Source organism: Arachis hypogaea, chromosome 4 (genome assembly GCF_003086295.3).
Source record: "Arachis hypogaea cultivar Tifrunner chromosome 4, arahy.Tifrunner.gnm2.J5K5, whole genome shotgun sequence".
Taxonomy (NCBI): Eukaryota; Viridiplantae; Streptophyta; class Magnoliopsida; order Fabales; family Fabaceae; genus Arachis; species Arachis hypogaea.
Genome location: NC_092039.1, coordinates 107,766,085 through 107,780,091, shown reverse-complemented (window position 1 = coordinate 107,780,091; position 14,007 = coordinate 107,766,085). Strand labels below are relative to the sequence as shown.

The following is a 14,007-nucleotide window of genomic DNA, read 5'->3' as shown; positions in this document are numbered from 1 at the left end:
TAAAAAAAAATTATCTATAACAAAATTCAAAAATATTTTTTTATCAAAAGATAGAATAATTCGGGTGCATTTTTTATAATTTACCCTTAAATTCAATAAATAAAAGGAGTTTTGTTACTTGAAAAGCCATGGCCTTGAACGTTGAGCATGTTCTAAGTTCTAACCAAAACTAAATGCGGTAGTTGATTAGCACCTTGGTCCAGCTTGACAATGACTAATCGACATTGCATCCATTGTTTCTAACAATTTGTGGGCTGAACCAGGAAAAGACGTCACTGTTATGAATTCTTGTGCATTGTTGTTGAACTCATGCTTTGTGGGGTACTGATTTTCAAGCTGTTTATGAGAGAGAGAATCTTTTTGTAAAAGATTGTTGAACAGCAGTTTTATAAATTGCTTAAATACAAGTTTATATTTTCAATAATAATGTAATTTGTGATTATAATCGTGACACTGATTTATTTAGTTGTCTTCTTATCATTTGATGACTGTTGCCTCATTCGAAGAAAATAATGTAGATAGATTAAAGTTGAACCCAACATGTCAACATGATTAATAATAATTAAACCCATCATGAATGGTCTCAATTGCTTGTTGACCTGGTGGTATTCACTCTTGCTACATAAACTTCCACTTCAAGTTAAAAAAGGGAAAATAGTTCTTTTTTTTTTTTTGTCTAACATCCAAATATCTTGCTGTAGCATGAAGAACCATGATGACAAAATTATATAGTCTAACTTGATAATTGCATCCCTGGGTGTAGTTATATGATAAGATCATATAAAATTCTAACGTGAAAGGATTCATTCCCTCCCTTCACCATGGAGGTTGTGAGGATGGTGCTTTCAGTAGAAGCCATGAGATCATTGCAGCTTCAAAATGCAGAAAATGCCATTTGAAAGAACACAATATTCAGTAAAAACAAAATACTAAAATCTGATAATGGGAATAGAATTTAAGATCCAAATGGTCAAATTTGCAATTCAGTTATACAATCTGTACAAGAGATTGAACTAGCCACCTTATTTCTGACTACATGTCAAATTAACAAGGGGACTTGACCAAGATCATAACATAGTTAAGCTTATAACATAATAACACCCTAGGTAGTAAAAACAACATTCAAGTAGTTTGCATAGTACACACCATCAAGCACCTAATAACCAGGCACAACATGAGACTGCTGTTGTTGCTCTTCCGGCACCACTTCATGTTGTGTTGGTTGTTCTCCCTGCCATGACCAAACAATGTCCTTGAGAGCCGGCCAAATGTCGTGTTTCAGAAGCTTCTTGTACTCCACTGTGTCACCATTGGCCTTTCTCAACTCTACCAGATGGAACTGTGGGGTTATCTCGAAAATCTCAGCATCAATGCCCAAGATCCCTTTTCTGCCTTCCTTGGAACCTTCCAACTTCAACAAACCTCCGTCTTTCTTATTCACTTTTAACTGAAAGCGCTTGCAAATGTCTTCCAACTTAGAGAATATGGTCGAGGCGGACTTGTTGGATGTGAACCGGACCTCTTTCTTTTGCTCGGCATCCTCAAACAAACCGGATAAGTCAAAGCCGGAGGAGAAAGAGATTATGTCAAAGGCATTTAAATTGAAAGGTTTTCCCTGCTCTTTCTTGGGCTTTGCAATTGGACAGTTCTCGCATGTGTCGAAAACACCTTCAGCATCCAGAGGGGCTAGCTCTTTGTTTTCAGTTGCAGTAATCACAGACTTGTCTAACCCCTTTTTAAACCAAGAACTTTCCATGATTTTGGCCATTGATATCCTTGTCCTTGGGTTTGGATCCAAGATTTTGGACAACAATCGGCGAACATCAGGTGCAAACCACTTAGGAAATTTGAATTCCGCCTTACCGATTTTCCTATACATCTCCATCAGATTTTTATCCTGGAATGGAAGATAACCAGCCAGCAGAGCAAACAAGACTACCCCGCAGGACCATATATCAGCTTTCACCCCATCATAACCCCTTCTGTTTATCACTTCTGGCGCAACATAGGCGGGCGTACCACATGTTGTATGGAGTAATCCATCTTGGTGCTTCGATTCAGCAAGAGCACTCAATCCAAAGTCTGAAACCTTCAAATTCTCATTTTCATCCAATAGTAGATTTTCTGGTTTCAAATCTCGATGGCACACACCCCGGCTGTGACAATAGTCTACTGCACTAATCAGTTGCTGAAAGTATCTCCTGGCAACATCCTCTTTGAGTTTTCCTTTAAGTATCTTGTTGAAGAGCTCACCCCCTTTTGCATACTCCATGACGAAGTAGATTTTGGTTTTACTGGCCATTACCTCATAAAGCTCAACCACATGTGGATGCTGAATTAGTCTCATCACAGAAATTTCACGCTTAATCTGTTCAATCATCCCAACTTTCAATATCTTCTCTTTATCAATTACCTTAATGGCCACACTCATGCCAGTTGCAAGGTTCCTAGCATGGTAGACCTTTGCAAAGGTCCCTTGGCCTAATAACTTCCCTAGTTCGTATCGCTGCATAAGCACACTTCCTTTTTGTTCCATTTCTAGTAAGACCTACACGGGATGCTGAAATCAGTGCTATAATACACTAAGTAGATGTAGTTAAGTGACCAAAATGGGGATTAAGAAGATTCTCCAAGATCAACCATCTTCACAAAGTTCATGTTCTGGCATTGAACAACTATTGAGATTTCCGGTGACCGGCACATGAGCGAAAAATAGACGTCGGCAGAGGTTTGAACACCCAATCTCATCAAGGATAAACAAGGCTAGCCCAGATGGAGCCAAAGCCTCATTAAACTCCGAGAAGGAACTATTTACTTGCAAGCACATCATTCAGCATTCCCTGGTTTTGTAGTGACACTAGAGAATACTGAAGATGATGAACTTCTTAAAAAGCTTTGAAGAACTACCAAAGAACAAAGCAGAAACTTGTTAACTTTCAACTACACAGCAGCAAAATTTAGTAGGCACACCTGAAAGAAAGAAAAATAAATAAAGAAAAGGCTTAGTAACATAAATATATTAGATATAATTTGTGGATATTTAAGCTACACAAAACATTACGGTTGATTGGAACAAACAATAGAAATAGCTAAGCCTTCAACTACTAGGTGAGATCAAGTACATGAATCAAATAATGACATATATGCCATCGTAATCTTACTTTTTCATAACTTCAACACCAAGGTGGCTTTTCGGGATAATTTTATAGGATATAATTTGAAGGGAAATTAACAGCCGCTGACTTGCAGCGTCCTCTAGTACAAATATTATAATCAAATGCTGGTTCTAGAGATATTAGAAGTAAATAATTCAAGACCATGAAACAGAAAACAAGTGTGTGAAAACTTGAATATTGACACAAGCATATGACTTCAAATAATGAATAGATCCAAACCAAAGGTAGCAGTGAGCCATGCAGAAGCAATGAAACTGAGTGAATCAAATAATCAAACAGCTGGTTTACATAAGAACACTGACACACTCTATCTGTTTTCAATTAATTCTTTTTAATCCTTGATTTATGGTTATTTGATTAGTAAGAATGTTAGCAAAATTGTGTGCAATATCAGAAGTATTTAATAAATGAAAACAAGCAAAGTAGCAGCAAATATAATAAATATAAAAATAGTGAAATTTAGCAATTGCCATTCGAGAGGATTACATTAAAACCAACTAAGAGTCATCAAAGAATTAAGGAAAGAATAAATTTTATAACCCAAAACACAACTCTTCCCTCATCCCATTAAGCATCAAATTTCTTAAATCTATGAGCAGGGAAAAAAAACTTACTCAAATTATGACTCAACATGAATAATTTTCCAACAAAACCCAGAAATTGCACAGTAATTAGGAAGCTCAGAAGCCATGGTGAGCGATATTCTCAAGAAACAAAACAGTGAGGAACAATTAGAGAATGCCGTGCCGTGTTGCAAACCAAATCAAATCAAATTGAGCTCAAAAACGAATAGTTTCAAACTTTGATACAACATCATGATGGTAATAATCATGTAAAATATATAAAAAAAATAAAAACAAAAATAAAACGAGAAAAAACCTCAGAAACGATAAAGGGTAACTGAATTTACCTGCGAAAGGGTTGGAGATTGATGATTGTTTGGTTTTCTGTTTCTGTGGCTGCAATGAAAATGGAAATTTGGAACAACTGAACAAGAACAAGGAACAGAAAAACCATTAAGAGAGAAAATCAGAGAGAAAGAGAGTGATGTGGTTTTTAACGTTTGATTGAGAGAAATTTGAGAAATCCCAAAATGCGTTGTGAGATGCTTCTTTTATAAACTTGGGTTATTCACGTTGATGGTGACCTAATTATTATTCCCAACATTTTTTATTATATATTTCATTTGCTAATTATTATTATTATTTTTATTTTTAATTATTAGGGTGCCATGCTATAGGCCAAAATAGGTATATGAACAAAATAAAATTGAAGATTTTCTGATCCGATGAATCTGAATGCAAGCTTCAACTTTAACTTAATAAGTTTTTATAAAAGAAAATAATCGGTTATATTGGAAAATATAAATAAATTTATACTTCTTTTTTAAATAAATATATTATTTTAAAGTATATAAATTTTAACTTACTGATAAAACAAATGAAATGTTATATGATAAAAAAAAATCAATGTCAATATTCTAAAATAAACTACAAAAAATATCACTATTTTTCTAATTGGAATCTAGTATTATTTGAAAATAAAAATATAAAATCTTATTTGAAAGAAAAATTATTTTTGCAAATTCTATTTAAGTTCGCATGTTCCATGACATCACAATTTATGAGTAACAAATTGAATTATTTTAAGAAATATTATAACAAATTTCCTTAATCGAAAAGCCAAATTTGACTTGTTATATTATGCAATACAAGAACCCAAAAAAAAAAAAAAAACCTCTGAAATTTTAAAGGTGAGTTTGAACAGAGAGGGGCCATTATTATGTGAGTTAGATGCAGGGGCCAGAATAGTTTAAGAAATAATCAAATAAATAGTTTTATGTTAAGGCTGGCCAATCATTTATATTTGTCATGTAGCTCCTCTATTTTAAAATATATTGGGCTATTATTATTAATGGGCAAAGATATTTTGCTTAAAAATTGTAAAAAAATTGTTGCTAGTGGAAGGCTTTCAACAACCCATCAAATATATAAGGTATAAGGTATATTCTGTTTCTTAGAAGCAAAGTTCCATCTAAACGACATACTAATCACCTAATTTGCCAACTAGAGTTGAGTGTTTTAGTCCACTGAATCATTCACTATTAGTTATTAATTAACATGCAAAGCAAGTTAAACTTGACTACTTGTCTCATTCATACTTAAAAATTACCTATATATGTATAAGGGTTAAGGGGGGAAATAATTGAATTTTTAATAACATTTTTTGTAGGATTAAGTATGATTTTGGTTTCTAACGTAGAGGTCGAAAATTTATTTTGTTTTCAGTCTTTTTTTCGCTACACAATAGTTCCAAAAGTTTTAGTTTATTTTAAAATCATCTTTTTTACCAAATTTTTTATTTTTATTACCAAATTACTTTTTCCTAAATAAATTATAAAATAAAATAAAAAAACAAAAAAAAAGAAAGAAAGGAAACGACCAGGGAGAAAGAAAATGGGGAGAGGAAAGAAAGAGAATCGGGAAGGGAAGGTAGCTCCGCCACTCCTCGCCCCCTGCGCCCCGCGTCGTTGCGCCTGCCGCGGCCTGTGATGGAGAAGGAGAAACCACATTCAGTGTCGTCACCGTCACTCACGCAGCGCTCGCTGTTTTTGCTTCTGTTTCTGTTTTTGTTTCTGCTTATAGTTTTGCTTTTGTTGTTGTTTCATTATCCATTGTTATTGTTGGTGTTGTTCATTGTTGTTGTTGTTTCACAGCTTCTGCTTTTTACTTCTGCATTCTACTTCTGTCTGCTTTTGTTTTAACATTTTGCTTTTGCCTACTTCTATTTTTTACATTTGATTGATTTTGAGGGGAGAAGGGTGAAGGGTGAAGGGTATTTTCGTTCGAAGGACAATTTTAAAATAAACTGAAACATTTGAGACATTTTATAGCGAAAAAAAGGTCAGGAATGAAATAAATTTTTGACCTCTACATTAAAAACCAAAATCGTACTTAACCCTTTCTTGTATTAAGAATGTAAATTAACTTCATTTTATCATTAATGAAAAATAAATAAGTTATCCTACAATAAAGTGTACTTTTCAGATTTTAATTTGCATTAACATAAAAAAAATTAGGTTACTTTTTAGATAATAAGCATAGAAATTATTTATTTTTTTAAGGAGTAAAGTATCGTTTTTGTCTCTAACATTTGGGGTAAGTCCTATTTGTGTCCCTAATGTTTAAATCGTCCTATTTGTATCCCTAACGTTTATAAAAGTGATTCAATGTTATTCTACTATCAATTATACTAACAAATCATATTATAATTTTCAATTATTCTCACTTGAACATTCTCAATTAGATCTCACTTAAATGTGTTCGATTTTAATATTATACCCATTATTTGTGTTTAGATTCAATTATGTCCCTATAAAAGTTAATTATGTAAATATTGTAGGAATTAATTTTAATTTTTGATGAGCTATTTTTCGGAGTGGATTATCGATTCTATCCCAGACATTTGTATTCTAACTTCAAGAAAATATTTTTAAAACTCAAACTAAAGCGTTCATGATGTATAATTGACGGCAAGATAACATTAAATCACTTTTACAAACGTTAGGAATACAAATAGAATGATTTAAACATTAAAGACACAAATAAAATTTATCCCAAATGTTAAAGACAAAAATAATACTTTACTTTTTTTTTAAGCCTGTGTTTGGATAGAATTTTTTCTTACTATGAGCTTGAAAAAAATAGATGCCTCCTATTTCTTTTCAGCTAGCTAAATGATTGTGTGAGAAAAACTCACACGCCCATTTATATTGTTTAATTTAAAAAAATATATCAAAAATCATATCCAACATTTTTTATTTTTTAATGTTTATTTAAAAAAAATTAGAATTTGAATTCTCTAATTTATATTTTTTAAAATTAAATTAAAAAATTTGAATTCAGACCTTTCAATTTTTTATTAAAAAGTTTAAAATAATTTAAAATAATTTTTAAATTGAAATTAAACTTTTTAATTTTTATTTTTGAAAAATTACAAAATTTAAAATATTTTTTAAATTGAAATGGAATCTTTCGATATTATTTTTTTTCAAATAATTCTCATATTTTGGTTAAAAAAATAATATATTTAAAAATAAAATTTAATTTTGATGCATGAATAATATAAAATATTTTACATAATTGTACAATCACACACATTCTATTGGATAATTATTCATATAATTAATAAAAAAGATAGTTATTTTTGCTGATAATAATATAATATTACGTAATTAAATATACATATAAAAATATTTTATATTAACAATGGTGAAAACTCAGGTGCAGTCTACTCCACGTAAAGTTGATAGATGAAAGCCGTTAAATAGTTTGACTGATTTGACTAAATTTTCATCTAATGGCTCTCAACTATCAACTTTACATGAAATCAACTGCACCTGAGTTTCCACCATTAACAATACATTAAAATTAAATTCTTAAAAATATCACATTCTAATTATATATTAAAATCCTTTTCCTAAAAATGAAACCCGCAATATAAAATACTTTATTTATATCATCGAGACATCGACGCTTAAAAATGATTTTATCTAATTTCTTATTGGTGGAAGCATTATACATAAGATCGAAGAAATGAAACTTCGAGCTTCCGTGAATAGCAACGAAGGACGAATGAGGAGTTTACACGTAGCGGGTGAAGCTTCGTAGATGAACGACGTTGATGGCGACGGATGAAGCGTTCTCGTGCGGTGGCGTCTTAATCGTACACGTGTCAAAGGAAGTCTGTAAGGTCGCCGCAAGGGAGTAGACACGTAGTAAGGTGTGTGAGTGTGACATCACGCGCTTCTTCTCATTTTATAAAATACAAAATCTTAATAATTATTTATTCATTTTTTATTATATATTATCTTTCGTCTTAATTATTTTGTAATAATAAATTAATATAAAAAATTTTATAAAAAATACTATTCAACTACATAGTGTTCATATAAGAATTGCAAGTAAATAACCATTTTGACTTCTAAATATTTTTTAAAAAAATTATTTTATTATTTATATCTTTTAAAATTTATTTTATCAAAATTATAATTTTTGGAAGTGTAAAATGACTGTACTCTGAAAATTACACACTTTGTGGCTTGTGGAAACATGCCACCCACAATGTCCAAATCAACTAGTACAGTAGATTCTGTAGCAAAGCAATAATAGTACTATTAACGTGAATGAATGAATGAATCTAATCTCGTGTTGAAACTCCAGTGTGTTGCGTGTTAAATTTAATCTTCATGTCACATGGGAGCTAAGACCACTTGAGAAAATCTATTTTTACTTTTGCTAATAATAACATCTTTGAAATGGATTGTTTTTTTTATAAATTAAAAAAATTATTATTTCTAAAAAAATAAAAATAAATTATTTATCAAGACACAATTTCTTAAATTTATTCTTTCTTTAACAAAATATAAATCTAACTCAAAGTGTTTAATTTTACTGTGTAAAATAGAATTAGCTGCCGACAAAACTACACTCATGTTATCGCAATATAGAGTGGAAATAGTGTCCACTTAAATGTGAAGTTTCTTAAAAAAATTTTGGAGCCAAACTATTTAAAAATTTATAGACAGAGGATTGTTTCCTGCTGCACTAAGATACCAAATTTGCAGCAAGATAAATTTCATAATCATAAGTAAATTTTCTATCATCAACATCTTATCTCCAATCTAAATCACAAAAAGTATAAATTCTTAAATCCATGATGAAATTAAACAAAAGACCTTGTTTTATGGTTCCTGCAAGATATCGTAACAATCTCTTTACACATTTTCAATGACTAAACAAGGGTCTTTGCATATATTGACTTAATTTGTTAATACAATAAGAAATTTCTGACTTTGTTAAGGTAGCATACTATAAAAACCCTATAACATATTTATATAATGTTGCATCATCAAAGATATCATTTTCTTTTTTAGATAGTTTAATACTTGTGATCATAGGAGTTGAAACTCCTTTCAGTTCTGTCATGCCAACTTTTTTCAATAGGTCAGAGATATATTTTGTTTGATTAAGATGATAAGTTCCCGAATTAATTTTGCATGCTTCTGTTCCACAAAAATAACTAAATTCATCAAGATCTTTTACGAAAAAAATGTTGTGAAATTGGTTTATAGTATTTTGAATGACAATTGTATTATTCCCTATAATAAGTATATCATTCTACATATACTGGAATATATAGTGATAGTGGGATCATGCTTGACAAATAAAGAGTGATTTGACCTGGTTTTGATGAAACCAAATGAAGCTAAAGTTGAAAAAAAATTTAACAAATCATACTCTTGAAACTTGTTTTAAGCTATATAAGAATTTTTTCAATTTATAAATCTGTCCAACATCACCTTGAGAAAATTCTGGAGGTTGTTTCATAAAAATCACTTTATTCAAATCCCATTCAAGAATGCATTATTAAAATTGAAATGTTGAATTTGCCAATAATACTTTAAAGCAATGGTGAGAACAATTTTTATGGATGAAAGTTTGATTACAGGAACAAAAATTTGTTCATGATCAATCCCTTCAACTTAGTAGTTATCCTTTACGACAAATCTAGCTTTATACTTAGTAATATCTCCATTTAATTTTCTTTTAATAGCACAAATCCATCTGCTACCGATCACATTGGCAATAAAGGAAGGAGTTTCTAACTCCATGTTTGATTCTTATATAAAGCTTGTGTAGTGATGGTAGAAACATTATTATAAAGATCAAGATTGAAATAAGTAGTAATTGAGAAGAGTTTTGGTTTCGCAATACCAGATTTGGATCTAGTTTGCATTGAGTGAGTATTAGTTGATATTTTTTATTTTGGAGAACTATCAAATTGTATTTCTAAACCTGAAATAGAGACACTATCTAAGTGGTGTTGAGAATTGAGATGTATTGGCTTCAAAGAAAAAAATTGACTCATTTGATTTTTGTTTAGAGACTTGCTTAAGTGATGATATATCTAAAGAAGACTGAGAAAGATGGTCAGAATTAGAACTAGATGAAACTGATTGGTAGGAAGAATGAAGAGTAGAACTAGACTAATTGTTAAGATATGAATTTGAAGAAGTATGAGTTATAATAGGCAGTACCAAAGATATATGAAAAAATGTTGCTTAGGCAAAGCAGGAGGTGAGGATGAAAAAAGAATAGAATATGAAAACTTAGATTCATCAAATATAACATGATGAGTAATAATGGTTTTTCTAGTTTTAGTGAGACACTTATATCCCTTATGATTAGAAGTATAACCTAAGAAGATGGATAATTGAGATTTATAGTCAAATTTATTGGTACAATATGGTTTAAGACAAGGATAGCAAGCACACCCAAAGGTTCTAAGAAAATAATAGTCTGGTTTATGATGGTGAATGAGTTCATAAGGAGTGATATTTTGAGTATTTAGAGAGGATAGTCTATTGATGATGTAGGTTGCCCAAAGGAAAGCATCGTCCCAATGTAACAAAGGAAGAGAAGCTTGTGCAAGCATTGCAAGACCAGTTTTAACAATGTGACGATGCTTCCTTCGGCCCGTCCATTTTGTTGATGAGTATATAGACAAGAGAAGCGATGAGTGATACCGTGAGTAACAAAAAATTTAGTGAATTGTATAGATAGGTATTCACAGCCATGCTCAATTTGTAAGGCTTTAACCTTTAGACCTGTGTGAGTTTTAAGATTAGCTTTGAATTGTAAAAAAGTATAAATGTCTAAGATTTAAATTGGAGAAGATAAACACATGCATACCTAGTAAAATCATCAACAAATGAGATATAATAATTGAATTCACGATATAAAATACTAGGGATAAGTTCCCATAAATCTAAATACACCATTTCAAAAGGAGCATTAAAATTTAATTTGTCAAGAGAGAAAGGAAGAAGGTGCAGTAGAATTCACAAACATGAAAAATGGCTTTATTTGATTAAACATTCAAATTAAAATTTCTCATTATATTTAGAACAGTATTTATAACACAATGGCCAAGTCAATCATGCCACAATTCATATGAGTGCAAATTAGCATGAAAAACTTTAGAATAAAAATTGTCAATTTGCACTAAATTTTTATCAGCATTGTCAGATTTAGTTTAAATAACAGTCACTCTATCAAAATGATAAATTATATTTCTAGAAATTCCTTGAAAAAGAATCTCCTTTTTAATATGGGATTTAACACAACAATAGTTAGCATGAAATTCAAAGAAACACTTGTTATAAATAGTAAATTTGTGCACACTTATAAGGTTCTGAATTATTCTAGGAAAATTAATAATTTTTCAAGCAAAAATTTTTGTTTTGTATCAAGATTAACAAGATATAAGTGACCATATTGAGTAATACTGCTAGCTGTACCATTACCTAGCATAATCTGTTCAGAACCGTTGTAATCAGATGAGCAAATCAGATTGTTTGGATTAGATGCGACATGATGACTAGCACATGTATCAGGAAGCCAGGAAGAAACTAACAAGGCAAAAGAAGTTACAAGATAAGCACGAGAAGCATGAAATGATGATGGAGGTGGAAGAGCCAAATGTATATTTGTTTTGCTGATTTGTGAAATTTTGAGAAGAAATGTGAAAGTTGTGATCAAAGCGATGGAAGCAAGAAAATTTCACATGTCCAAGTCTCCTATATGCTTGACATTAAGGCCTAGCGTCCAAAGAAGAGTATTTATCACTGCGAGAAAATCTACCGCCCCTTCTACGACATCCATAAAAATTTGTTCTTGAAGGTGGTCTTGCATACGGAGGAGTTGTTTGTGTGTAATTGGCAGAAGCTGATCTAAAATCAGGTTTTCGAAAATTATCAAACATATGTTATGAGACAGAATGAGGGATTCAACTTTCATTAGAGAAATTGACTCAATGCTTGTCATTATAGCAGAGATATACAATGCATAATTCTCAGACAAGCCTTCAGTAATGGCGATAATATGATCATCAAGGGAGAGGGTATAACCACTTGCTACTAGATAATTCACAATTTTTTTTATCTTGGTAAGATATTCAGTAATAGAAGTTTCACCTTTTCTAATCGACTTGAGTTCAAATTTTAATTGTTGAATCTTCATTTTTGAAGTTTTAGAGAAATAATCTTGATTTTTTCCCAAACCTGGTGTGCAAAAGTGCAATTCAACATTCTGTTCTTTATAATATAGAATCATAACCTTTTATTTATGCAGCAGAGTTGGTTAGAAAATTTTATCTCTAAAAAGTTAAAATCTCTAACTAAATCAGTGATAATTAACTAACAGTTTTACTAACAATTGCTCATATCTCCAATAAATATTATATGTAATTTGTCTAATAAGTAAGTAAATTATGTGTTCTACAACTCAATTTAATATAATTTAGATTGTATTGGTAAATTTTTATTTTTCAATTAATTTAATTTAAAATTTAAAAATTTAAATAGATGTAAATTTAATTAATAATTTATTTTAATTTTATAAAAATATATGTACTTGTATCATTGTTTTAGTAGAATAATTATGTTTATTTGGTTTTTAAAAAAATTAACTATTTAAAATTGTTAATTTTAAATTTAAAAATAAATGTATTAGTATTATTTTGAAACTAAAAACTTTAAATTAAAATTTTTAAACAAATGTACTTGTATTAATTTTAAAATTTTAATTAAAAATAATAAAAAGACAGTTATTTTTAATTTAAAATTAATGGTTTCAAATCGTTATTTTTTTAGATCGAATAAATATAATTAATCATATGAGTACAATAACATGAGTATATTTATTTTGAATAAATTAAATAATATTTTTAATTTAAATTTTTAAATATTAAATTAAAAATTTTATACTTTTAAATTATTAATTAAATTAATTAAAATATAAAAATATACAAATATAATTCAAACAGTACCAAATTGTATAAAATTGTGTTGAAGACTATTGGAAGACGGTTTTCTTGGTACAAAAGAGTTAAAAATGGTGTTGAGGTGGTGAAAAAATTTGACCGGGTTTGTATCAATAGTGGATGGTTATCTCTCTTCCTAGAGGCTTACAAAGAAATTTTAAATAGGCTTTAGTCTGATCATTGTCTTATCCTGGTGCACTGTATAGGTCGTCCCCAACAGAAAAAAATAGACCTTTTCGATTTATTGTAGTTTTGGCAACTCATCTGGGGTACAGAGATATTGTGAACCAGTCATGGCAGGCTGGTTACAGAGAGATGCATGGCAAACTTTTAGAAGTGCAGAAGAACTCTTTGGAGTTTAATTCTAAACTCTAAAGTGTTCGGCAATATTTTCGTTTGGAAATTCGAATTGGAGAGACAGATTAATTTCCTTCAAAAGTGACTAGAAGTAATGGAAGATTTGTCTATGCGGCAAAAAGAACAATAGTTGATTGAATAACACTCTTGTGTAGGAGGAACTTCTATGATTTTAGAAATTCAGAGAGCAGTGGATAAAATTCGGGGATAGAAATACCAAGTTCTTTCATATCCAGATTCTTGTGCAGAGAAAGCATAATAAGATTCATGGTCTCTTTCTTCAAGATTGGGTGTGGGAAACGGATTCGGAGGTCCTTAGAAGGGAAGTTGAATCCTTTTATAAACGCTTATTCTGCCAGGCGGAGGATGTAGATTTAGGCTGTCTTGGTGATGTGCCACTACCTTCCCTGAATGATGAAGCTTGTTGTAGCCTCACAGCGCCAGTTACTCTGGAAGAAGTTAAGTCGGTTGTTTTCAGTATGCAATCTTTTAAGGCACTGGGCCCTGATCGGTTTCTGGCTTTTTTCTTTAAAGAATACTGGGAGATTGTTGGTTTTAATGTTTGGACTATGGTTCGTCATGCGTTCTC

General features: G+C 30.6%; 1 protein-coding gene across 2 annotated transcripts; it reads right to left on the bottom strand.

The window, feature by feature from the left end:
* Positions 1 to 954: 954 nt before the first annotated feature.
* LOC112797171 (CBL-interacting protein kinase 2) lies at positions 955 to 4,923 on the bottom strand. 2 transcript variants are annotated; one of them, XM_025839973.2, is made up of 2 exons: positions 4,087 to 4,923; positions 955 to 2,970 (listed from the first exon to the last, which is right to left on the bottom strand). In XM_025839973.2, exon 2 carries the CDS (start codon positions 2,534 to 2,536, stop codon positions 1,157 to 1,159), a length of 1,380 nt encoding a protein of 459 aa, XP_025695758.1. In that variant the 5' UTR covers positions 2,537 to 2,970; positions 4,087 to 4,923; the 3' UTR covers positions 955 to 1,156. The 2 variants fall into 2 exon arrangements, with proteins under 2 accessions (XP_025695758.1, XP_025695759.1); XM_025839974.3 differs by having other exon boundaries at positions 3,791 to 4,325.
* Between the last annotated feature and the right edge of the window lie 9,084 nt (positions 4,924 to 14,007).

Bases quoted from the DNA above. Each gene is read 5' to 3' on its own strand.
- LOC112797171 (XM_025839973.2), bottom strand. From the start codon at position 2,536: ATGGAACAAAAAGGAAGTGTGCTTATGCAGCGATACGAACTAGGGAAG.